This window comes from Trematomus bernacchii, unplaced genomic scaffold (genome assembly GCF_902827165.1).
Source record: "Trematomus bernacchii unplaced genomic scaffold, fTreBer1.1, whole genome shotgun sequence".
Taxonomy (NCBI): Eukaryota; Metazoa; Chordata; class Actinopteri; order Perciformes; family Nototheniidae; genus Trematomus; species Trematomus bernacchii.
In genome coordinates, this window is record NW_022987828.1 from 12,933,561 (window position 1) to 12,961,122 (window position 27,562).

The 27,562-nt window shown below is 41.2% G+C and overlaps 1 protein-coding gene across 1 annotated transcript; it reads right to left on the minus strand.

The window, feature by feature from the left end:
* Positions 1 to 626: 626 nt before the first annotated feature.
* Positions 627 to 27,555, minus strand: pcnx2 (pecanex 2). The gene is made up of 40 exons (XM_034152542.1): positions 27,104 to 27,555; positions 25,705 to 25,907; positions 24,772 to 24,889; positions 24,616 to 24,652; positions 22,853 to 23,355; positions 22,535 to 22,729; positions 21,885 to 22,382; positions 21,600 to 21,795; positions 20,851 to 21,001; positions 20,605 to 20,747; positions 20,141 to 20,219; positions 19,806 to 19,941; positions 19,009 to 19,151; positions 18,497 to 18,650; positions 18,138 to 18,170; positions 17,629 to 17,800; positions 17,342 to 17,452; positions 16,741 to 16,832; positions 16,348 to 16,457; positions 15,861 to 15,969; positions 15,294 to 15,386; positions 15,006 to 15,156; positions 14,243 to 14,384; positions 13,980 to 14,157; positions 13,226 to 13,334; positions 12,832 to 12,961; positions 11,421 to 11,479; positions 10,925 to 11,140; positions 9,955 to 10,208; positions 8,483 to 8,716; positions 7,808 to 7,911; positions 7,405 to 7,549; positions 7,073 to 7,303; positions 6,217 to 6,374; positions 5,409 to 5,525; positions 3,497 to 3,675; positions 2,740 to 2,906; positions 2,581 to 2,655; positions 1,673 to 1,849; positions 627 to 1,031 (listed from the first exon to the last, which is right to left on the minus strand). The coding sequence occupies exons 1-40, from the start codon at positions 27,254 to 27,256 to the stop codon at positions 858 to 860; spliced, it is 6,429 nt and encodes a 2,142-aa protein (XP_034008433.1). The 5' UTR covers positions 27,257 to 27,555; the 3' UTR covers positions 627 to 857.
* Positions 27,556 to 27,562: the final 7 nt, after the last annotated feature.

Here is a 27,562-nt window from a genome sequence, read left to right on the forward strand (position 1 = left end):
AATATGAGTCCATATTTTTTTTCCATATTTTAGTTATCTTATCTCGTTTTTTTCTTACCTCTGTAAAGTGTCTTTGAGCACCTGATAAGCGCTTGATAAATAAAATGTATTATTATAATTAAAGTAGTCAAGTTTAAACAAATGAAAAGAACTTGCAGCACATAAAATATCCATTGTATGTGTGTTAACTTGTTCAATTTGAAATGCTAGCACAAACCTTCGCGCCTGCTTCTGAAGGCCTTTAGGAGTTTAATAGTTAGTAAATTCCTCCATGATGTTTTTTTTTGTTTCAGTAGCCACAGTGGGAAACTACTCATCACAAGTGATCCAAACTGTGTTTCCGTTGAGAGTAAGCAGCTCAGAGTGCTGACTCGAGGCCAAAAGGTTTCAGGGATCACATGCTGGCCTAAAAAAAACTATATAGAGATTTTCTTCAAAAGCGGAAACAGAGACATTGCCAGAAACAGCATTGGAGAGGTTTGTATAAATGAAGGATGATTTCAAGTTGAAATGGGGATGTAAACTATGCATTTCACACTCTAATAATCAACAATAAGGCCTTTTCTTAACAAAGGTATAACTTCCCATCTTAAAACACACATTTAAACAAAACCTGAGTTACAGCCTCATTTAAAAACGTCTTTATTTCATCAACCGGATCCGGGATCATGTTTTTCAGACTTGTTTACATTCAGACAACAAGGTGAGAGCACATGCTGAGGACAGGAGAGGAGGCATGTTCGAGTGCATGGGTGCTCTGTCATACAATCTTCTGTATGTGTTTGTGGATATGTGTAACTTTTTCCTACAGTCCTCTTTGTATATGGGCACGAGAATGTGTGTGTGTAGTCTCTCTTTCAGACAGTCTTTTGATCCGTGGCCTCCGGAGCTGTTGAAGCAGATTTGGAGTCCTCCTGGGTCTCGTCTAACTCCTGGCTGCAGCCTCGCTCAGCTGACTGCTCGCCGTCTTTCACTGTGACAGCTGTGTTGGAGTAGCTCGCGTCGATACTTTCATATGGCTCTGATGTCCACTGAGAGAGGAGAAAATGAGGAAGCAAGGAACAGAAGCATTATTTACATTTCATTTGTTTATCGCCTGTTCTGTAATCACAACATCTGTGTCTAAAGTCAAATTAGCAAGAAGGAATTGTATTTTCCCACCCTACAAGAAATATTCTATCTATGTTTTGATACAATTATTTTGCCTATTTTGACTGGATTTCAAAACACACATTCCTGAATTTAACCGGCACTTTTAAATGATGTAAGTTCCCATGTGACATGACTTTAAATAAAGAAGCATCACTAGTGTCTCCCAGAGGCTGCAACATTGATTACATCGCCAATTCAAATTCAAGTTAGGGAATACAGTCATTGTTGACGTTCGTGGAACATTTTACCAGAAAGTTGCTTAGAAATGCAAATGTTGTCCAGAGGGTTCCTCCAATTTGCAAAATGCGTGTTGATCTGCCCATTATATTTGAATACTTCGGCAAAGTTTGACCTTTTTGGCAAATACGCTCCCCGGACCATCAATACCACTCTCTGAATTTTGCTAAATATGAAGCTACATATTGTTCTGTATATATTCCAGCTTGCCCGAGTGAATGCTGTAATGAGGGGACTACATTTTGCATTAGGACCTTTACATGCACCTGTTGATTTTCCCTACCTGCGTGGCTCTGCTGCCGGACCTGTGCGAGGGGCCCATGGCGATGTTGACGCTGGACGAGGACTGCGTGTCCGTGGTGTTCCCCCCCTCAGCAGCGGACAGCCCGGAGATCACCAGGCCGCTGGAGAAACTACGCTTCCCAAACAGCAAGCTGAGAGTGGACGAAGACGAGGAGACCTGGGAAGACATAGGTGTGTACAGTAAACACTAAGATTAGAGTAGAAAACACAAATATGCTCATGCACAACAATGATCTGTAACTGAGAATAACTTTAAGTCAATATTACACTATAACCACACGCTTTAGCCAGAAGGTGTGAAATGTTTCCTAGATAAGATTGTGTTATAATGAGAGAGATAAAACGCTGAATGTTGCTTCAAGTATGCAATGATAATTACATAAACAATTTAACATTTGCACAAACAATATGCAGTGTAATTCAGGGGGTTTACTGCTCAACATAACACTCAACACTTAAAATACAGAAAGCTGGTGTGGCATGAGAATCCTGTCATGGAAACATTTCAGTTTGAATGGAGGGGGTATACATGTTCCTATTGCAAGTTGAAGCAATTTTCTGACCTCTTAGATTACAGTATTAGACTCCCTTTATTTCTATCTTTCATAATGTGTACAATATAGTAATTACACTTCTCAGACAAACATTATATTTAGAGTTATAGGATAAGCAACCATTTGTAAGAGGAACTGTGTATGTTAAGTCTAAAATACAGTATTCTTTCATTTAAACATGTTTCATACAGGGTTTTCATTACCCTTTATCATGATTTGGGTAAACTGCAAGTGTATCATTTCCAAGTGAGTTAAAAAAAATGTATATCTTCATCTGTTCTCGTGTGTTTGTCAACAGAAGGTGTGGATGTATAGAAGTGTAACTAGCGTTAACCTGGCTGCTGCGCTGCTGATGCTGCGCTGCCTGGATTTGCGAGTTGATCCCACCGGCTCCTGAGAGACGGGGGACCTGAAGAGAGAGAAACATCCTCTTATTGTTTTATACTCCTATTAGAGGATGCATGCTTCAGAGTGTGTGTTTGTGGGCGAATACCTGTGAGAATATAGAGGCTATGGAAGTGTTGAAGGACAGCTGACTGTTGGACAGACGCTGGACGAGGCCGTGGGTGGAGCCTGAGTCCAGGATGGGCCCTGATTGGCTGGTGACGGGGGGGCGCTGACTCTGAGGCTGCACCGACCGACTGCGGTACTCTCTCCTAGCTGCAGGAACACACACACACACACACACAAAAACTTTATAATCTAAAACAAGAATGTTTGTCAAGATGTTTTATTTGTGATAAGTCTGATGAATCATGTACTTTTTAATACTTTGTAATACAAAATAACATTAAATCAGATCGCTGTTTAACTTCAATGCACTAGATGTAAAAGTAATTATTGTTCATTGTATTTATTACACAATATCTACTGCAAACATATGCAGTTTATTTTTTAAGGTTGACTTATTTATTCCAGGGACACTTCACATTAATGCACATTGCCGTAAAAGAGTTTGCCACAAGGCTACTTTTGTAGTCCCTGTTTCAAAGTCACCATAAACATGGACTGTTCGATGCAAATGTTTTTTTGGTGCTGACAGATTTGTGAACACATTTTAGGGTTATGGTTTGAAGGTTCTGGTTGGTGTATTAAATGCAGTCAATAGAGATTTTGTGTGTGTGTGTGTGTGTGTGTGTGTGTGTGTGTGTGTGTGTGTGTGTGTGTGTGTGTGTGTGTGTGTGTGTGTGTGTGTGTGTGTGTGTGTGTGTGTGTGTCTGTGTTGTGTGTGTGTGTGTGTGCGTGTGTACCTGCGTTGTGGTGCCTGCGGCTGTGTGTGGTCCTGGCTCTGTGCTGGTAGAGGCTCAGGCTGTTGGACGCGACGGAGGACGGCCGGTTGTTGCTCAGCGATGAAGAACCACCAGCACCGCAGTCCACATCCTCCATGTTCACACCACTGTTACAGCTGGTCAGGTTGTCCTTACGCACCCTGAAAACACACACACACACACACACACACACACACACACACACACACACACACACACACACACACACACACACACACACACACACACACACACACACACACACACACACACACACACACACACACACACACACACACACACACACACACACACACACACACACACACACACACACACATACTTATTTGGTTCACATCAGTCTAAGGGACACAAACTGGCCATCAAAAATGTAGCAACTCTTAAGTATTCTAGCTTTGTTTAACACACATACATAAATATCCATCAAGGGAGATGTTACGTAACTCTGCTGGCAGACGGAACACACACTACTGCAGCCTTCCTCTTAAATTACTTAAATGTGTTCAAGCTGACGAGGCACAGCCCGTCTCCCTGGCTCCTCGGCTACTTACTGAAATTAAGAATACACCTTTATCTCGAGGCTGATGAAACCTGATTTACAAACTAATCTAATCTGAAAGGAAAACTCAGCCTCTAAGAAGCTTAAGAGAGAGCCACACACACACATTAGCTGACCTGCAGAGGTTAATGCAGAGTCTATACAATAAGCTATGCTGTAGGGACTGGGTGAAAGAGAAAAGGATAGAGGGACGGAGGGAATAAAGGAGCAACAAGAGTAATATTTTTGGCTGTCCTCCCACTCTGCAATCCTCTCTCTCCCACTGACCTTGTGTCTGTGTTTAAAACGACATTAAGTTGGCAGTCCCTCCTCAGCACTGACTTCCACTAAGTCAATAACTGTAAATGCACAGAGAAGCACTGACTCAGCATTACACTGCGGTTTGCACCTTACCCAGAGTGATTTACACCAGCTGAATAATAAGTAAACACTTTGAAGTTACTATACTACATTGGGGTTAAGATCCCTCTCGTGGATTTTAAACCCAATGTTGTGTTTTGGTGTCCCAGACCCCCTTAAACAGCTAAAAAAAAAAAACATTCTTATTGCTGTTTTATCAATTTAATACTTCATAAACTTTTCTAATTTCACAATGAGTGCTTATCAAGTGATCGACTTTCTTTTCAAGAGGGTACTGGATCTTTTGCAGCGCTTAAATGTATTTTAGTGCAATAACTCCATTATTTTAATACAATAATAACAGTTATTCTAATGGGAAATTATATTGTACTCGTTTTTGCCACTTATAATTAGGTTGTTTGACAATGTCAAAAAGAGCCTTCTTTTTTACAAACAACAAATTGAAACTAACCACTATCAGTGTGTAAGACATATTACATTACATTGTGTGCTTAATGCTTATACAGCTCACTTTGAAGCGATGTTGGCAATAGGGAAACAATATTATGTGTACCCAAATACCACTTGAGCAACAACCCCAGGCTGAAAGTGATTAAATATATGACATACTGTATATGTATTTGCTTTAAAATGCAAAATAAATGAAACCGAGCTGATATCAAATGTTGAGATAAACTTCTGAGCTTTCCGGGTATCTAATTCAAGTACGTTTTTCCAGGAAATGAACCCATGACCTCTCAGTTACAGCACTGCCTTATTACCCACTAGACCGAACTTAATAAAAAATGATGAGAGACTTTAGCATGTGAGGAATGTTAAGTTATCAGTACACTCAAAGGGAGAGTTTTTAAGGGAGGTCCGAATAGGCAAGGAGGAAAGGACTTTGCTTTTGACTGTGGTGGGAATATAATATATGCTTTTAAATATGCAGAAATGTATTTATTCTCTACTGACCGTAACCATTTAGAGCAGAGCCAGGATCGTATGGCGTCCAAGCTTAAAGCGCCTCCTCCGATGCTGCGGAGCGTACGATGTGTTCCTGCATACGATGTTGTCAGTGGTGACACATACCTAGAAGATATAGAAAAAACATCAGCGAAAAGAGACCCCTACACATAGACAAAACTATAACGATTTTCTTTTTGTCATATCCAAAATGCATCCAGCAGAGGGTGAGTGAGCAACACTGATGCAAACTTTAAAGGGGACCTATCATGCAAAATGCACTTTTGTACGTCTTTTATACATGAATATGTGTCCCCGGTGTTCCAGGGAACTCACCAAGTGTCAGAAAACACAACCCTCTCTATTTTCCTCCATACCCAAATCTCTAAAAAAGGGGCTGCAACGGATCTGATAAAAACTGATCCAGATTTGAACACTGTCCTGACGTCAGGACGGTGGCGCTACGGCTATTGGGCCAACTCCACCAATCAGGAGGAGACAGCCACGGCCATTGCCGTTCGAAAGCGCTGGAGACGTTGTAGTACATATGCCAGGCCTCTAGATGGTGCTGTTGCTCACTGAATCAGCCCTTGCTAAAACAGATCTAAAAAATGTCAAATTGAGCAAAATGAGGCATGGCTAAAATGCATGATCTGTTTGGTATTTTGAAAAAAAAAAAGTATAAATATGCCTTATATAGGTATGGTCCTACACTATATTATTCAAATATAGCATGATAGGTCCACTTTAAATTTAGTAATGAAAGCTTGTAATGTTGGTGTCATGCTCAACACTTCTAGCTGTGACCGACACGTACATGGGGTATCCCAGCGGCTGGTCGCAGGACGAGTTCACCATGTTCCTCAGCGCCTGCTTCGAGTTCTGGATGCTGCCTCGCTCCGGGTTACGGTTTCTTAAAAACACCAACTCCTGCTGCTGGCCTGCCCATAGACCTCGCACACACTCCTTATTGATCTGCAGACAGAGAATCAGATTACATCATATGAAATAATATATAAATACTTTTTAAAGTAACTTCTGTTTTATCATCCTCCATTGGCAAAAATATTTGATTGGCAATGGCATAAACTATGTTCCGACAGCTTCTGATAGCCGGTATATAAATCCCTATTCTAATAATGTCACCTAGACAGTACAGAGATTTATATGAGGAGCGCTAAACTTGGAAGCAAATACAACTATTTTATCATCTATTCTCTTTGGCTTAATCCATGAGAGAAGAAAGACAGATAGGTATTTGTGATAGCTTGATAAACTTTGTTTTTTGTCCCTATTCTGCTCATTTTCAGGTTCATATGTGTATGTTGTGCCTCTAAAGCATGGACACATGTCACAGTAATGTTGAAAAGAGCTTTATTTTTCTCATACTGCCTGTTCTGCAGCACCTCTTTTCACCCTCTGTCTGAAACCAGAGCCCATTTTACTCTGATCACTGACCACTTCGATATGTCCCGCCCCTTAGCCTATCACGTACAATGTGTTGGAGCGCTAGCCTATAGAAGCGTGAGTGTTACATAGTGATGCCATTATATTAGGTAAGTAAATAAACGAGTAAAATGGAGAGACACTCCCTCTGAAGGACACACTACAGGAATAGGAAAACCCTAAAAAGTCTTTAACAACATTTTCAAACTCAAAAAATGGACTCTTACCTTGATGACCTTGAAGCTGAGGTGGCGTTTGTACAGCATGATGATCTTATACTCGTCCGTGCCGTCGTCGATCATGTGTCTCAGAGTGAGCAGCGTGTCGCGGCTGGACAGCACCGCCTTACGCCAGGCGGGGTCGCTCTCATGGCAGATGACCAGGCTGCTGCGGTAGTTTGTGATGGCTTCGTACAAGATGGAGGCCTCCTCGGTCTCCTCCAGGCAGGTGAAGTGATCCTGAAAGGCATAATGGAGCACTTTAGTATTTTGATCAGATTGTAGAAAACAGTCCGAGAGTAACAGCATCAGCCATTTAAAAAAAGCATGGTGTACTTTACCTGATGCAGTTTGAGGCTCATTCTGACTGCAGGAGCCACCACTTTCTGCAGGAGGTCAAGGTCAGCAAAAACCCACTCGTCTTTGGTGGCAATGCGGAAGTCACCTTTAAACAGGGTGTTGAAACCGTACAGAAACGATTCCAAACTTTGTGGGGGAAGGTAGAGGTTTGTGGGGAAAAAGTAGATAGAGGAGAAAGAGGGGAGATGTTATGAAACTCTGTTTTTAGATTATAAAACCACTCAAAGACAGAAAGTCATGAGTTCAGTGTTTGGATAAAAAGTTGGTTTCTACCGCCCCCCTCAGGTGAATCTATCAAACTGCAGGCAACGCAAATAGTAGGCCCCTGCTACTGATACTCTGAATAAACTGTTTGTATTGCTCTTTAGCTTGAATAAGGTTTACCTGTTGGACATGTTGTGCGATGCCGTGCCGAGGGATCTCCTCCCCAGGACGGAGAGAGCGTAAGACAGAGTGACCAAAGGAGAGTCTTCATCACTGTCCACAGGCTGGACACAAGCACAAAGACAGGGGAAACATGAAGACACCGGCATACAGAGAAAATATGAAAACAAGAACAGATCCTTCTCAAATGTTGGTCTTCTTATGACCTTAAAATGTATTCTGAGATAAATTATCACTGTACAGTAATTACTCTTGTTTTAAACAATTCGCCGGTCAAAAGAGGAAAAAGGACGATGTTTTTATGATAGAATAACAACTATTCAGTGAAAGACTCATTCCTCCGAGATGCACCACAGATGTTATGTAATTTTTTTTATTTTGTTCTATATTATTCATTCTAAATTGAACACCTGTCAATTAAAATCGATTTCCCCCTGGGATTATTAAAGTATTTCAGATTATTTTTTAAACAGTATCAGATAATCAAATGAGAATATTTGCTGGATCATTAAACTAAGAATGTCAGACTTTGAACTGCTGGTACGAAAAAACAATCAATGTAAATATTTTGATAGGCATTTTTTAAAACTATTTTCTGATATTTTAAAAACAGGTAAAAAAAAGTTCAGTGAGACCCATGATGAGGCTTGATAGAATAATCGTTAAGTGGCGTACCGTCTCCATCTTCCCAGCACAGTGCTGGATCCACTCCAGATAGACGTTGCAGAAGCTGGCGCGCGTCACTCCCTGAAGGCAGTGCACGTAGTCTTCATCGATCTTCACACTAAAGACCTGAGGGTCGCGTTCGATGTGGTGCCACTTGGTGTACGACAGCAGCGCCTCCTGCACCGTGACGTCTTTCAGCCAGGTGGAGAGTTTGGGAGACTGGATCAGGTAGTAGATGATACACTGGGGGGAGGGACCAGATCAAAAACAAAACACTCAGCACAAGGAGAGCACAACAGAAAGAGATGGCTGTGTTGTCGATGCTGGACACATCTGGAGCAACTATTGGCAAACTGTCGTGTGTAATAATGATTAATGCATAGATACAAGTCTATCTATTTAACATTTTGGCAGGCGAATACTTAAGAGCCCTTGAGACAAGACCGGGTGATTGAATATGTCAAAGGTCGATGCCTTATTAGAGCTGCACGATATTACCTTCCGTAACAGAGACTCAGTTAATTCAGTGTATTAAAATATCATCTGATAAACAACAAAAAGAGATAACAGGAGGGCGTGAAGTGTGCTAAGGTGTTTTGACATTGCTGCAAAATGTGTCTCGGCATCGACATTAAGCTAGGCTCACATTCATCTATATGAAAAACAAATGTATTACTTATCATTTTGAATAATTTATATAATCATTCATATAATATATACTTGCCTGTATATATTATATGAATGATTATATAAATTATTCAAAATTATAAGTATACATTTATATTGTATGTTAACATATACCTGGATAAATAAAGGTTTGAAATGAAATGAAATTAAGATGTAAAATCTTTTTTTAAAAAGGGAGAAGGGGTCGGATTAAATAAGTGTAAACTTCTTCCGACCCCTTTTCGGACGTGTAATTATCTTATTTATTATTCAATTATTAAATAAATGTTTCGTTTTGTTATTGCATTCATTTGTATGGTACTGTATCATGTCTGTATCACCTTTTGTTTCATTTGTATTTTATTTGGTTTTACACGCTCGAAAAAAATAAATAAACTGAACTAAACTAACTAAATTTTACCTCTGAAATACGTTAAGATAGGGACCTAATTTACAATATAGCCGAGCTTAAACAAACACAACAACAAGAAGAAAAAATAATAGGCACTATTAGAGATAAATAAGAATGAAATAAGATAATATGAGTTCAAATGTAATTCAAATTAATCAACCAAGTAAAAATTAGAAGTCAGGTCCGGTGTAACAAGAACATATATTTTCAACTGACACAAACCAACTAACTAACTATCCTTGCAGTTTAAATGTTTACATCAGAATAATGTTTAAAGAATTAAAACTAGTGACGTAGTAAAGAGGCAATATGTCTTCTATACTCTTTACTTTACCAAAGTGATATAATTGACTACTTCTGTAAAATGCACACACAGAAACAGCTACACCCAAATGCAGCGTACCTTCAGGTAGTAGGTGATGAGCAGCTTTCGGAGGTCGTACACCTGCAGCATGGTGGCGGCGTTGTTCTCGCTGATGCTGTAGCCCTCCAGCAGGTACTTGGTGGCCATCACCTCCCAGGCCAGCCAGCGCAGGTTGAAGGCGGCGTTGCAGGACAGCATGTGGGGCAGGTGGCCCGGCTCACAGCAGCAGCAGGAGTCGTCCTCCTCCACCCCCTCCGTGATGGCCTCCACCTCCCGCTGCTGGCAGTATGTTCCTGGGAGATGGACAGAGATGAAGGTGATCATTCAGAGAGCGAGTTATAATAATATATTCATTTTGTTAGCGCTTTTATAGGTGCTCAAAGTCACATTAAAATCGAGCAATAAAACAACAATCAGACATTAAAAGCCAGTTTGAAGAGGTACGTTTTTGTACGTTTTTTGAAGGTGAGCTTGTCATTCCTTTAAACTCCAAGGAGGAATAAAGGATGTTATCATGGATCACAATAAGACATGTTGATAATAATTTTGGCGTTTTGTTATGCAACTATTCATATTTTACACTGCAGTTTGACTTGTATTCTATTTTTTATTTTTACATGTCTTATTCTAATTGAACTTGTTTTATTTTTATTTTATTCTCTTGGCTTTTTTAAATGACTGTCATTTTATAATGTGTTTCTATTGCACTATATCTTAAGAAGAAGAAAGAAGAAGATGGACTTTTATTGAGGGGGAAATTCAGTTAATGCTTTAAAGGTTTTTTGTTTTTTGTAAAGCATTTTTTACTTCCTAGGTGCTTTATAAATGACATATATTTCTGACATTTTTATTCAATGAGACTTACAATGAGTGAATAGAGTCACTTTAAACGTTTTCAATATATTTGGATGATTTTCAGGATAGTATCGTAAACAGCATCATTTCCGACAGGATTATTGTGACCTTAAATGTCCATATCGTCCTTTGCGTAGAGAGCGTCAGACTGTACCTCTGAACTCCAGCCCCCTCAGCTGGAACGTGACCAGACCGTTTCCGATCTCGATGAGATGGACCAGGGCGTTGAGGTAGTCAGACGCCAGGATGAAACAGTCCCCGGCGCTGTAGTTTCCCCATCGTCCGAGCATGAGGTCGCCACAGAGCGAGTGCTGCAGCGAGCGGGTCAGGTACTCGTAGAAAATGGAGTTTAGGTTGCTATCATCACACCCTGCAAGAGAAATACATCAGGAGAATGTAATGACAGATAGATGAATGTGTGTAAAGAAAGGACAAAGATGGAGCACAAAAGTCTGGTAGCTTCCTTCTCTAATTGATTATAAACTATGAAAATGTAAATATATTAAATGAATATCAATATAGTAATGGAACAAATAATTATTCCAGAGCTTCACAAGAAACACTTCATATACAATTGCTTGATTTATAGGAGACAGCCAGGTATCTAAAAAAGGATGCAGCCTGTATCTGATGTAGTAAAGAATACTCACCTGTCTCTTTATCCACTTGGGACACCAGTCGGCTGTTTGAGTTGTCAATACGCTTTGTGCTGCAAGAGACGAGAAACACAGTTAAAATCATATAGATTGTAGAACCCAAAAAAGGTTTAAAGCCATCAAACAAAAGGCTTTAATCCAAAAGCTTTCCCAAGAGTGTGTCTTGGGGTCAAAATGTGGCAGATGATCGGACAACAACAAAATCACATTAAAAAAAAAGCTGATTAGGAAAATATATCTTATTGAAGTTTCCCTTACAACCATTTTTAAGTTTGTCAGAAAAATAAGATCTTAATCTGTTTCTTACTCAATTAAATACATATCATTTTAGTTGTAAAACCTCTGCAGCCATCAGATAATCTTGCAACTAAATATTTTAAGACTCAACTATTGTGTAGTTCTTTTCCATGTCTTATTCCTTGGTTGTCATGTTCTCTTGGTGTTTGGCAGAGGTTCACATCAACAAACCTGTACAACTGCTGCCTAAAACACTCAAATCAGTCAGTGATTTTACTGTCACAAGTCTCAGACACCAACATCTAAATATAATCACACAGACCGCTTCGTGTCAAACCACTGAAGTTTGGAGAACAAACCTACAGGAGTATTTTTGGAAAGCTCTCAGTGAGCTGAACTACAAACAGCCTCTCACATCAATAAGTTACAGTGAACAGAATAGTGTACGTTGTGTAAGTGTGAGCGAGAGAAGAAGAAGACGGTCTATCTGTAAACATGACTAACTCTGCTCAAAAGGATTGGCTCGATTTCTTCTTCTCCAAAAAATATGTAATGTTAATAGTTAATATTTTGAATGTATATGAAAGAAATCATTAGTTACAATTTCTAAATACTTTTCAACTTCCCTGCTGTGCCAGTGGCTCTCAAAACCAGACCCATTTATTTCTACTCAAGCTGTAAGTATATTAAAACATGTCAAACATATATGCTTTTAATTATATAAAAGGTTCAATAGGTTCCTGAAACAGTTGGGCACTGATAACTAAACTCAAACTGAATGAAAAAGTAATTTTATTTTGCTAGTGACTATTTACAGCAGCAGGATGGGATTACAAAATAAACTGCAGTGTGTGTTAATAGTAAATGAATGAACATGCAACAGTGAGGCTCATTAATGTCTTCAATAGTTTTAACAGTTGTGGTCTGTGGCACAGATAAATAAGATAATCAGCCTGGCTAAAAGCATGTGCTAATATTAACTTGTTGCAATATTGGTTTTAGTATTTTCATTGGATTTGTCGACACTTGAGACAATTCTTCAAATAGCAGCGTGTCAGGATTCTCTCAATCTGGATTCACAATGCGAGTAAACGGTTTCCACACACCTCCAGGCTGTTTGGGATTTCATACTACACTCGCTCACTCGCACACATCGTCAGGGTCTTACTTGTAGTTTCTTTCCCAGAACTTGATGGGCCTTGGATAGGAGGAAATGAAGATGGCGCTGCCCAGGAAGGGAGCCAGAGGAGTGTAGAAGATGGTGGTGAGCAGAGTCTGGAGCAGCAGCATGGCAGAGTCTAGACACACACACAGCAGTCAAGGAAAGAGAAGCAGGTACTGATGGAGTCACACACACAAACACACACACACACACACACACACACACACACACACACACACACACACACACACACACACACACACACACACACACACACACACACACACACACACACACACACACACACACACACACACACACACACACACACACACACACACACACACACACACACACACACACACACACACACACTGTACAGGTCTTAGAGAAAGGATACGAGGCACAGCGAACGGCTGAGCGAAGGCATGGAACGCGCTGCCCCAGGCGATCTGCCAGGGAGCGATGTAAACCAAGATGAAATGGAGCTTCAGCAACAGCTCACGCATCTGGAGAGACACAAACAACACACAGTCAGTCGCCTACAAACAAACCTCATCAGAGCAGAAGCAGCATTTAAGGGATACTGAAATATTTGACATTGGAGTTTATTACTTAATTCAAACTAACTTTGTCCCATGGCAAAATAAAGTGAAAACTAAGTCCACAATGGTTAACAACAGGCATGTCAAAAAGAATGTATTCCCCTTTATATGTAAGTGGCAAAAGCAGACAAAACATAATGCAGTACAGTTGAGAAGGTCATATTTTATGATCTTCTCCTATGACAAAAAGTATATCAACATCCAGTTTTGTCAGATCTGTTGCTGACTATGAAGATTTGTATTACTGATCATTACTGATCCTCCATGACAAGTATACGCACATGTCTTTGAAACTCTTCACATTTAATTTCCAACACAGACTTTCTGTTAAACATAAACTATCTCACGCCAGAGCCAAGGTGCATTATCCTCATGTCTTTTTCTTTCTTTATGAACTTTACCCAATAAGTTTGTTTCTATTTCTGAGAAGCTGTTGGATTCTGTGTTGACCGTGTGAGCGTGTTTTTGGTGTTAGAAAGAGATAACTGTTTGTCTCTATCATTCACAGACACATAGACACACACAGAAACACAATCCCTGCTCTTGTACCTTGTGAAAAATAATAGACATGACAAAGAAGTCCAGCAGGAAGCTCTCGGAGGCGTGCGGACAGTCGAAGTGGAAAAAGACGAGTGTGAAAAGCAGGGTGAGGAACTGGAAGCTGGGGTCGCAGAAGGAGGAACGCAGGAGTTTCAGTCCAGCGACAGTCGTCAGCAGAACGTCACAGCTGGAGGCGGCACAGAAAATACTTTAGACAACAGATTCGAAAGGTGGTTCACCACACACACACAGACTCACACACACACACTCACTGGATTCCAAGCTTCTTGCGGTGGCTGAGGGCGAAGCCGTCATTAGTCAGCGCGCTCAGAACGATGGCGGGATACACCACGTACTTCTCAAAGCACAGGAGACCCACGTACAGTCGCTCGAACCACATCAGCACGGCATCCTCTGTAACACAAGAAATAACAAAAATAACACAGGTAGACCATAATCACAGTTTTATACAGAGAGAACTAGTTCAAGGTTTCTACAAGGATGGGTTTAATGTACTCAGTAGACGAGGTCATAAGAGGACTCATAATTGTTGATTGTTGTTATTTCTGCCTCTATATATATATATACACATGTATATATGACCCAAATATGTGCATTTAATTCATTTCTCATTTTAAAAGTGACTTAACTGTATATCATTTTAATGTTATCTTTAATTGTATTAATCTTTAATCTTCTTTAATCTGGGCTGTCCTGTTTTTCATTCTCACCCTGTTGCTGTATAAACCACTGAATTTCCCCACGGGGATTAATAAAGGTCCATCTTATCTTATCTTATCTTATTTAAGTTTGTTTACCCGTCTCTTGGCTAAAACAATATCCCTATCACTGCTGAAAACATTTCCGTACATTTTGAAATTTAGAATTCATGCAAAATATGAAGCCATTTCATTACTGTGTGGTCAAATGACAAATGTAGACACCTTTAAAGCCTTGGCGATTATGTTTGCTCTTTGCAGGAAGTACTTATTTATTAACAGAAACCTCTGGACTATATAAAGTATGCATGCTGACCTCTGGGTTCAAACTGGTGGTACTCCTTAGTCTTGAGAACCGGATGAGAGATCCACAGCCAGGGGTGGTGCTTCCTCAGCTGGGGGATCAGGTAGTGGGTCACAAACCCCACCGTCCCCGCCAGAGCGTACAGCACGATGGTCACAAAGGGCTGGATACAAGTTGGTTTATCATAAAAGAAACATCATGAGGATACATACTTATGAGCCAAATCACTTCCTGCAAACTGTGACAGAGATCAAAAGTAAAAGAACAAGTGGGACAGAAAGAGGGAACATTATATCTCACCTTGAGAGACAGAAAGACGGTGCTCGCAGTGAGGGCGAAGGTTAAGATGTAGGCAACGGAGCACACGACTACATCCGACAGCAGGATCTCCTTCTGCAGAAAACAAGTGAGAGGGAGAGCTGCAATCATTAATAATCCACACTGAATGAAAACCCACCCCCTAATCAGACTCATTTAGGTGTGAGATTATTTCTGTATAAGCGTACTGAGCCTTTCACTTTTGAGATCAAAGATGCAGCAGCTGGAGACCACTTTTACAATCCACATTAAAACTGTACAAGGCGACGGGAGGCTTGTTTTCTCTGATGCATAATTCCCTCTAATCACACTGAATGATCGACAGCAGACATTGTTTCATTATCTCGCCTGCAAATCTGAGTTTAAAACACTCTCGTACCCGCACACAAAATGTAAGAATTCAACAACTCACATGCATGGTGCTAATAAGTATTGATTTCCTGATGTGATAATTGTAAGTTGATAGAGCTAAATATGGCTCTGGGCTGCAGCAATTCAAAACAATAAAAACGGCAATTGCTGATTATAAACCAAACAATCTTTAGTTACCATCGAGTTTTGCAGTTTCTCTGGCAGCGGGTCTTTACTTTCCGTGTCTTCCTCCTCCTCTTCTTCACTCTCTACCAAAGTGGGCATTATCTTTGACTTGACCAGAGATCTGTAAATAAGAAATGCCACATGTAGAAAATAAGAAGATAGTGTTTGTTGAATAATATAAAGAGATGTTTGGTTGCCAATCCTTAAGGAAAGCAAAAAACGGATCTTTTATAAACTACATTTTTTTCCTCACAACAAAAAACACATGAAATTCAGGTTTTTTTTATGTCTGAAAAGTATTCTCATTATACACACACACACACACACACACACACACACACACACACACACACACACACACACACACACACACACACACACACACACACACACACACCACACACACACACACACACACACACACACACACACACACACACACACACACACACACACACACACACACACACACACACACACACACACTCTCTGAACTCACATTAGCACAGAGGGGTCGCTGCTCTGTCGGCTGAGGTGGTAGGAGAAGACCACCAGAAGGCCACAGAACCCAGAGAACAGAGCTGGTGTGTGCTGCTCATCCCACGGCTCCTGTAACACACACACACATATATATACACAAACACTGTGAATAATACCGCCATGCACCACCAAATGATTTTAGCTCTTCACCCCTAAGACCTTCTTCCCGCAGTTGCAATCTTGTCACTTTTGAAGAATGACTAGCAGCGCTTTGTATTTGTTGCTGAAATAGCCTCCTCTTTAATTGGATGACCATGAGCCATAAAATGAGAATAGGAGAGGAGAAATGGCTAAACTCACATCTCCTAACTGCTATATGCTCTGTTTTGTTTTACATGCAGTTCATTTGTACCTTGAGAGCTCCGAAGCAGAAACCGTAGAGCAGAGAGATGGCGATTAGACTGCGCAGGATGCCATAGACCGCAGAGACGAGACTCGTAGCAGCTGAAACACAAGTTAGAGAGAGGATGAACAAATGTGCATAAGGATTAAACAATGAGAGCAAGGTTATAAGTATGTACTCTAGTATTTGTCTTATGTTTATATAATACTACTCTTGTTAAATCACTAAAACTATTTATCTTTACTTAAAGGCCCTGAAAATGTAATTTCTCAATCCTTTTGGTTTCACACATAAATACACTTTTGGGAAAAAGTAAGAACCATTTTGGACTTTACACTTGATATATTGTTCCTCTTATCAATGGATGGTAGTTTGGACATCTTAAACTCTTATTGATTAACATCGACAAATATTTAATCTTATAGAGAAGATTCTCAGCGACTTGTATACAGTTTACACAGATTACAAACCTGAGCCTTAAATCCATTGATGCATTCAGAAATGACCGTTTACAGTAAACACAGAAAGAAAATGAACATCCAATTCAGATCTTGAGTCATGAACAGAAGCATTACTGAAAAATCCAACGATTAGAAACACTTTCACCAACCTGTTCCTCCAAATAAGTGCATGTCGATCTGCTCCAGCAGGTAGATGGTGAAGGTGTTGATCTGGGGGAAAAGGCCCACCAGGAAGGTGAGTGGGAAGCAGTAAGTAAAACCTGTTCAAGGCGAAAAACATGTATTAGTGCTTATTTTGAACAGGCATTAAAACAAACAATAAACACCAAGAAATCAAATATGTACTAGCAGCCTCAAAGCTGCCTGAAACTAATCTCAAATTGAGCTATATGTGTCTGTGTGAATTGTATTTATCTCCTGGTTCATTTATCCCTACCCACTAGCAGGTTTCGTAAGAAGCCCAGTGCGTCGTGACAGGCGATGGTGACTCCGTACAGGGTGGAGACGGGCAGGTCTTTGCTCCTCAGGATCTGCTCCAGCAGCCAGATCAGAGCACAGAAGATGCAGAAGTAAGCCGCTCGACTGTAGGCCACCAGCTGGTTGTGACCCTGCAGAGAGTAGGAGGTTAGGATGTTAGTAACAGCAGGATAATAACAACAGCTAATGATAACCACAATATGAATACAATTTTCGGTCACATAAGGCAAATCTTAAGTCCTTTTTATGCCTTTTCACAGTAACATGACACAAGAGCACTATAAGGGGTCATATCTTCTGTGGTCACATTGTTTGGGCATCAGTCAAAACCCAGCAAAAATTATAATTAATTACCCTAAATACTGGTAATTATAATGCAGGGCTAAATATTTATTTGAATTAATTAGTTTTATCTTTACAATGTATTATTTCCTCAAGAAGTCAAAGACAAGGTAACATTAAACTCACATGTGTTGGTGAAGCTGCATCCGGTTGAACGCTCTGTAAAACAAAACCACAGAGGCCAATACTAAATTAGTATTTGTAAAATTAACATGAAAACAGTTTTGTCACATCTGAGAGGAAGTAACCATCAGCAAAAAGGAACTGGCAATGTATGAGATCGGTTTTTATGTAATCTACATTAGGTAGCAAACATTTTAAGCTCACACATGAATTATTCCTTAACCAAGATAGTTTTAGGAATGAAATGTTTGAAATAAAATAACAGGTTTTAAAACTTTAACCATCGCAAAACGATCACACACTTCAGTCGAACAGTTAAGATTCAGGTTAACTACACAAAGCTATGGTTAGGTGGTTTTTACCTTCAGTAATGAATACTGGCAGCTGGCGATGACCAGACAGAACTGGAAGACCCAGAAGTCTTTGAAGCAGCCGTGATTGAGGAGCACAAAACCCAGGAAGGCCACCATGAAGGCCATGAAGATTGCCACTAGATTTTCAAGAAATTCCTGGTTTCTATACAAAAACAGCACAAACAAAGGCATACCTAATGAAGAGCATCATTCCTGCATAGTATTGATGATAGACATATATTAATGGATTGAGTTAATGCTCAACTGATGATTACATTTAACATATATGACACTGAATTATGACAAAATGGACCAACCACACATCTGGTGACTGGCTTTATACAGTTTGGGTCAAATCAACTGGAAAATCAGAATTTTTTGAATTTTTTTCTAAGTTATATAAAAAAAACTGACATACTAATGTCTAATATACATTTGCGAACTGAATAACATGTATGATATTGGATTTTTAGACTTCAATACAAGTAGGTATAATGGTAAAAAGAGTTTGTGTGGATTACCTGTCCAAAAGGGCAAGCAGGGTGAGTCTGTCATATAAAATGTTGATCCACTTCCCAGGAAACAGTTTGAGTTTGTAATAAATCTTTCTGGTGGGTTTCTCCTGAGTGGAGGTCTCTGACGACTCATCCAAAGAGTCCTCTTCCTGACACACAAACACAAATAATTAATACCTACATGAATTCATATGCAACATGATTTTCCATGTAGGATACTTCAAAACACAGTCGGGATCATCATAAGAAGACATAACAACATATTTTTCACAATGTGCAAAACACACACTAAGTGGCGCATTAATGATTCAGCAGAGAGTCTGTGTAGTTTCATCTTAAACAACTGATCCTGGCAGCGTTTGTCCCCCCTGCTGGTCTGTATGCAGCACTGATGTAAACTGATTTAGATGTGTTCATATGGCCACTGTTCCAAACATCAGCAGTTTATTTCCTTTTGTTCTGTTTATCAGAGCGAATACACAATAGTAAGAATCTGAAACCCACATTGTTTGTATGCGTGTTTGCTTGCTAACAGCTTCCTTTGTTGACACATTGCTACAATTCTTGGCACGTTACCACCCCCAACTATTGTGTAGTGCAATAGCTTAAACAACCCGGAGAGCTGGGTATCAAGTCACCCAGACTACTACTGGTCAAAACCCATAGGATTTAAAAGACCCATAACACATACTTCCATGCATTTTTCATTAAATAAACAAATCCTTTCTTTAGTCTAAGTAACTCAGGATTTTGAGATCATTGGTATGCAGGAAAAGAAAGAAAATGTGAAAGCAGATGGACACCTGGAATATCTCAGGGTGCGTCCTCCGGGGCCGGAGCCGGTGTGCCGGGATGATGCGTCTCTGGAAAGGGCAGTCAGCGTGACCCCCCGCCAGCCCGTCCTGACCCTCAGAGTTGGAAGAGGTTGACAGCAGGTCACTGGAGACACACAAACACACACACAAAGAAGAGGGTGACCTCTCTACTTACAGTAGGCAGTGATGGTAGTTCAGAATGAGATGAAAAAGGAGGCAATATGGTAAGAGGAAGCCAAGAAAAGCACACGGAACATTGATAGTAAAAGATCATTTTAAGGAAGAAATAATGAAGAGTAGAAGGAAATATGTGTCAGCAGTACCACATGTTGCCAGTGATGAGCTCTGCTCCTAGGGGCAGGTTGAGAGCTCTCTCTGCGTACAGCTTACGAGGACGGTCTCCTGGTGGGACAAACACACACAGAACACGTGTCAGTGTATCATTAATGTGAGATAATGAACAAGCGGGTGATGCAGGATTTATTTTCAATTTTAGAACTACAGACAAACATCTAAAGAAAAAACTGAATATGTTATCATTTATTCAATCTTTTTAAGCTGTTTTAAAAGTGAATCCATCAGCTGCTGTCACTAATACTGTGAATTTGTTTGAAATATCAAAAATCTGTCAGACCACCCCAGCAAACAGTCTGAGGAGCCAGCTCAAATAGACTGCTAAAACTGATCAGGGAACTGCTGCATGTGACTCATCTCACTTTGTTTCCAGCGCACACACAACATTACATAACATTTTAACTGTTGATTTTTCTTTTTGATGGCTGCTTACTGTGTACAGTATGGAAGGTGTAGGCATCTTCTTTGTTGGTGGCCTCTGGTCTGCAGATGACCTGCAGCATGGAGCTCTCTGACTGAGATGTTTGTGAAGGCAGCGAGTCGTAGTCCGGATCCTTCTCTCTGTCCGTCTGTGGACTGCACACAGGAGAAACACTATAACTGGAGATGCTGGATGGATGACTGATTTCAGCACTGTGCATATTTTCATTGAAGTGTGTGGGTGTGCAGGCATGTGCACCTGTCAGGGGAGACTATTGGGATCTGTGTGGGTGGTATGGCCCACAGTGTGTCGGTAGGCAGACTGGTGGGTGGTTTGGGTCGTTCTGGCTTGTTTTCCGTGACGCTCTCTGATATCGTCTTCTCTTGTCTGGAAGTCGCACTCAGATTCTCTGCAAGCAAAGAAAAATGGAAATGTTTTTGGTTTGAAATAACAGAGCTGATCTTCAATTGGGAAAAGCTTAAATGTATTTGTTTACGTTTTCTGTTTTCTACATGTTTTCCTTTGTTCCAACACAATCTGCTTTGGTTTCCTAGCATGGGTCTTGCTTTTTAGCTAATTTGCCTATTGATGTATATGAAATTAACCAAATACTTATGATTGCATGGTATTTTATGCCGCTATAAGTTGTTACTGAGCAGTACAACATGCTAACGAAAATGTGTGCTTCTTAATTTATATAATTTGACCAAAGTGAAAAAAAGAACTGAGCAACTGAGTGACATCATGCAGTATTAGCTAAAAACACCACAGTCATTTGAACTAGAAAGAATAGTTAGAATCAATGCATTGTTATAACATATCTTTATAAGGATAGTATTAGTATAAAGATGTAACCTTATATAACTGATGGGACCATGCACAAAGAGAAACAGTAAGAACTGCAGCTCATAAAACGTTGCTGAAATTGCAATGAGTTTTGCGTACATATATAAAATTATGCATTAACACTGAATAACATGTAGATGATGAAAGGTAAAAGAACAAACCTTCTTTCTGAGATTCCCATTCGTCTGCCGGTTCTGCTTCCTCTTTAGGTTCAGGCCCCTCCCCTTCCTGTGAGCTGGCCCCTCCCGCTCTGATACTGAGCGACCCCAACAGGGAAACAAACTCCAAGAAGTTGGATTCGTTGGGAATCTGACCCTCCTTCGCTTCCAGATCTGACTTTGAACTGGTCATGGTGTTCTGATAGGGAGACACAGATTTGAACTGTATGAATGAACAGATGGATGGAGATAACTAGAAATAGAAACAGAGACAAACATCCAACATACTGTGTTATGTGAGCGGTCTGAAAGCAGCACAGCATCTTTCCCGCTGTCCATGCTCAGGCCACGGATGTGAGCTCTTCCTCCGGGCCCGTAACGACCCAAAGCTGGCGGCAAACGCAGGAAACCATGTGAATCCACATTAGGGTCCAGAGGATCTGTGTCGTCGTGGTGGGAGTGGACGTCGATACCTGACGAGCTGTTATCATTGGTCAGCTGCGGGCTCTGTGTGCTGTCATCAGTGATCTGCACACCGAGGTGTTCCAGTTCTGGATCCGGACCCTCCAGTGTGGTGAACTCAGAGGTGGATGTTTCTCTACACAGGTGAAACTCTTCACTTTGGCTGGCTGTCGGTTGCTGTTTCGGGGTGGAGTCGGCCTCTGAGCCAGCTGCTTCTTCGTCCTCTTCCTCTCCTTCATCTTCATCCGCCAGCTTCTCCTTCTCAGGGGAGTCGAAGGTGATGACGGGGATCTTGATGTGACACTCTCCTGCATCCTTCTGAGCCTGGGAGGACACAAATGTCACACACACTGTATTATATAAATGTAACAACACCTAGACGTAAACCAGGTTATCATTTAGATGAATGTTAAACATGAAAAATAAGCTGAAAACATTAGAATAAGACATTGACGTTGGTCTGAAATTATGTTTACCTGTGCATTCTCTAAAAGGCTCTGCTTGACACTCTCCTCCAGCTGAGCAGCAGTGTGAGGGTCGCAGCTCATGGTGATGATGATCTTGACTGTGTCACTATCGACCAGCCGAACCGATGCAGACCCGGGGGCGGAGTTGTCTACCAGAACCACTTCAATCTCATCAGAACAGTAAGTCTCCTCTACTGGCACAGCCTTAGAGACAACAAAAAGGACAGATGGATTTGTACTCGTGTACAAAATAAAAACAATGCAATGATAGTTTAATCGCTTCTTTACCCCCCAAAATGTATAACAACTTACTTCTTCGAGGCCTACCTGTGCATGAGCTTCTTGGATGTCGATGAAATCCTCCTGACGGTCCTGGGTAGATGGGTTACCCTCAATTTCAAGTGAGTTGTTGTTTGCATCTTGGGACTCTTTTTGGCCCTCACTCTCCTCCTCGCTCTCATCTCCACTTCCCTTGGAGGGCGGCAGACCTTCATCAGCTGTTTCCCTGTCTGCAGTCTCTTTATCCTCACCGACGTCTTTTCTGTCCTGCTCAAAGTCTTTCTCTAATTGCTCTCTGTCAATCCCGAACATAGAGCCCTGAATGTCTATTCCCTCTTCCTCAGTTTCAATTATTTCTGCGTCCATTTTCCCTGTCCCGCTCCCAGATCTAGGCCGCATCTCTTCCCTTTCAGCCCGGGACGGGGTCCTCTGCTGGGCCTGCAGCAGGGGAGCGGCCTGGTCTGGATTGGGGCTGGAGAGGTCATCTGGAGAAGGGCTCGGGTTCAGGCTTCGCTGCACAGGCCTCTCCTCTGCTGCACAATCACCCTGTCCTGGAACAAAACAAAACGAAAATTCAAATTAATTTGATTTAAGATGTAATAATAATACAATGCACAAGACAATCCTACAATACTTGAAATGGACATTTTGTATTCTCTGGAGTGACAACCCAAAAACATCCCTATTGTCTACAGCAGTATTTGCCAATCACATCCTAGAAAAATTGCAAGTGCCAAAGGGGACCGTTCCTCCTGCTTTTAAAAACGGATACACTTGAGTGCAGTTGTCGTCTGACGCTTTTCACCCCAGAGTTTGCATCCTTTTTATCAATAAGCTGACGTTTTTTCTGACTCATCACCAGTGCATTAGGTCATACATTTACAGGAAGCAGGCAGCTAATCTTGTTGTCTGACTATTAGTTCTGCACTTTGCCGAGCATATTCACACTAATGATGTGTTCCAGCACAGATTAACTGACTTGATACTACACAGAACACATGTTACCCCAAATGACATACAGGGCCTCAATAGTGACAAAAACCATTAGGAAGATGACCTGGGAGTACTGGCGTGCAAGTGGCTGTCTTTCTACATCCTGTACTCATTCTATAAGTGTTAACTTACCACCTTGTAATATTGTCAGTGTTATTTTAAGCATATCACAAAATCAACAGGATGTCATCTCTCTGAAACTGTTAAAGAAACAGCTCCAAGTAGCCCAATCATATTTGCCTTGATGCCAGGATTATCATGGTGTTTTCAAGATTCTTTTTCATCAAAGACAAACAATAACACAGAAAAAGAAGATTACGTTAGTGATAAACCAACAACATCTGAGTTACACCTGGTAAGATTACTGTTTTCTTTCAGGTCTCCCTTGAAAAAGAGATCGTTGATCTCAATGGGATTTTTTAACCTGGTTAAATAAAGGCTACAAACAAACAATAAGGTCTGGTGGCTTTGAATATAGCATGGATGGATAAAACTTCCTGAAATATGGTGAACACTTAAACTGATATTAAGTCTGGCAATAGCTACCTAAAAACACTCAATAATAGCGTCCACAGCGATTCATTGCTTAGCCTCGAAGACGTTACTTCTGTCTTTTTCTCTAAACTGGGGGCATGAAGACTGCCATTTGCTGTTTGTGTTACACTGAATACCTCATACAACCCTACTTCCAAAAATATAATATATCCCTTTAAGAAGCCACAGCTGTCTCAGCTCTTCCACAGTCACTTAGTGGCTTGTCTTGTTTCCCACTCATTTATTCAGATATTTCCTTTGGTAGAGAGAATAATCAACATCACCTTCTGCAGTCTTCCCCTCGTCTGACTTCGAACAGTCCTGTATGGAGGAGGGTTCAAAAACACCTGATTAACATTCAGACATAATGTTTTTCAACCCAGTGTTTTCTGTACAGCGTGATTATTTTCTCAGGTGTCTATCTTGTAACCTTCACTCACCACCCCTATTAGTCCTGGGTCCGTTTCAGTCTGTTTCACTGTCACCTGGATCACCGGACTGGTACGTTTCCGAGCCAACATCGTCATGGCAACACTGTCTGGGACTGTACTGCTCTTCCTATGAGACAAGGACAAGAGACGGGCGGAGAAAATAAACGATGAGGCGGAGGATTCAAAGTTGGGGAGTTTGTGGAAGTCAATACATAAACACTTTCAAATTAAATCATCTGACCTTCATTCCCAACCTCTGATGTTTTAAATTAGGATGAGAAAGCAGTAGAAATATGTGCCTCTGCTATTGCTGTATCATCTCTCCACAGGCTTAGAAATATAAAAGAAATACAGTCGCAGAGGGAACAGGAAGTGATACATTTGTCTCTGTGTAGATCAAGTGTGTCAGAGCGGGGTGAAGATCCCTGACCTCCCCTCATTACCTCATCCACCAAAGCTGTACTGAGCCTTTGAACTGAAGTGGAATGAGTCTATATCCCTCTCTAAAACACTTGATCACCAAGCCAATATGAGCTCAAAGAAAGGGAATACGAATACAGACATAGAAAGAGGAGACTAAAACTGATTAAATAAAAAAAGTATGTCAACAATTGTAACACACTCAGTCAGTATGAGTGCAATTAGTCTAAAAAGAGGTCTCAGACCCAAATGTACAATTTTATGTTAAATTATTAAGTAGTATCATTAGGGATTTAGCCCTCTGGCCTAGATATGGTAATGACTAGCTTGGCAGGGGAGCAGCTTGAGATACAAAGGGAAAACATTGGTTTGTTGAACTTATGTTGCTGTATATCTTTCTCAAAAGCCTCCAATATGAGGTAAAGTCAGATGTCTATAATAGTGTGAAAGAATATTTCAGCTCCCTTAAAAGGATCCCTCTGACTGGACAGTAGTTTCAGCATTATAAGTGTGAGGGTTTACCTGATGCTGGTGGGCAGGCAGGAGTCCGAGGCATTACTCTTCTTCTCCGGAGCCTTGCTGAGATCAGAGAGGCTGCTGCGGGCCACCCCCTCGCCCTCGTCGAACATCAGGTGCAGCCGATAGTTGGCCACCTTGATGAGGATGAAGAAGACGGTGATGGAGCTGCAGTAGATGCTCAAAGCCATGGTGGTAGGGGGCAGGGCCTGTGGAGAGGTAAGGAGACAAGAGCTTCATCATATGTCCACTAAAACAATGTTTGAACATCACTTCTCTTCTTATTGGTGGATTTCTGCAAAAGGTAAAGCTTATTTGCAGCCACACAGTTCCCGGAGTGAATTACATGCTCAGTGAAACAGAAGATCTAATTTGATTAACTGGTGGATTAATGAAGGTTATTGATCCCCAAGGGAGGAATGGCCCATGGGGGGGAAAAACAGAAAGATTAAAGACCCAGTATCTGCATCATGCTCATACATGTGTCATACTGATCTACAGAGATGCTTGCTGTGTTTAAAATAGACACTTGTATCTTCCGTTACAGATGCATAGTGTCTTTTGTGCTTACATTACTTTGTTATTCAACTTGGTATTAATACTTGCTGAGTGCTGCATGCGACCTTCAGATAAAATTGCTTGTAAACTTGAAATTCGAAACACCTCTCTCAGAAAGCATGTGTTGTTTTTGCACGGGAAGCAGTGGGTGTTTTCAAACAGACTTTGAAAAGTGTTAGTGACAACATTTTAATGGTGGCAACGCTCCTAAATGTGTCACTCTCACACCAGAGTATAGTTACTTTGCCTCACTAACTCTCATAAATGGGTATCCAATTTGGGGTAGCCCACAGTTCCTACAAATTAGCCCATGGGTTATTCTGTTGACACCGGAAAGCAGGGATATTGAGAGCAAACACATAATCTGTTTTATGATATGGAGAATAAAGGTTAACTGGTTGACATTGTTCCATTAGAATGTTATTGTATATCATTGTCACAAACAATAACAGACAAGCTGCAATCAGATAATCACCCTTTTAGTACTGCACATGGCTGTTGTTGCCATCATACTACACAGCTAAGGTTAAGCTGTTTGACCCATAACAGCGACTCTATTTTTCATCCACACCATCCTATGTATACGATGTACATATCAGTTGTGCCTCCTGACTCTCACATCATCCAGGAGCAGCCATGCGTTCCCTGCATACAGAGGAAAATACTGCGACAGTGCTGTTTTTTTAGCCTATAGTACTTCCCCATAGCAGCATCCAGACAATGAGGGATGTTGGATAATCCAAGCATGGATAAAAACGCGCATGAAAAAAACGCTACTTATGGCACCGTGAACATCTCACACCCCCTGAGAGGCCTTGAACGTCATGTTCCCCCATAATAGACTCACCAGATGGAGAGACAGGGGCAACATCAGGAGGAATATCCACAGATAGAGGTGGCAGGAGTTGTTGAATTTATTCTGGTCCGGGTCGTGGTACCAGCCCCCGGTCACAGATGCCCACACTCCCTGACGCAGGGTCTGCACAACCTGGGAGCCCATCTCTCCTGCTGTCTCCTCCTCTCCTCCGCTCAGGCTGGAAGGACGGATGATGCTGCTGCTAGGCTACAATGGTATGATCTCCTTTAATGCATGCTACTGTCGCTACGCCTCCATGTTGGGGCGATGCAGCACGTCTCCTGATCCTTCTCTCTCATGCCTCTTCGCTCTTCCTCGGTGGTGTCCTGTCGTCTGCCGTTTCACATCCCATTGTCGATTCGTCCATTGCTGCAGCCGCGGTCCTCATCTTGTCCTGTTCGTCTCTCTCCTTCTCCCTCTCCTCTCTCCAGCACAGATGCGCAGCTCCGA

What these genes read in the sequence shown, in the direction of transcription:
- pcnx2 (XM_034152542.1), bottom strand. Translation starts at nt 27,256, where the DNA reads ATGGGCTCCCAGGTTGTGCAGACCCTGCGTCAGGGAGTGTGGGCATCT. An exon ending in TGCCTGCCCACCAGCATCAG is followed by an intron (nt 24,890 to 25,704) that starts GTAAACCCTCAC and finishes CTTGTCTCATAG; the next exon opens with GAAGAGCAGTACAGTCCCAG. An exon ending in GTGCTGGGAAGATGGAGACG is followed by an intron (nt 7,912 to 8,482) that starts GTACGCCACTTA and finishes GCTTGTGTCCAG; the next exon opens with CCTGTGGACAGTGATGAAGA.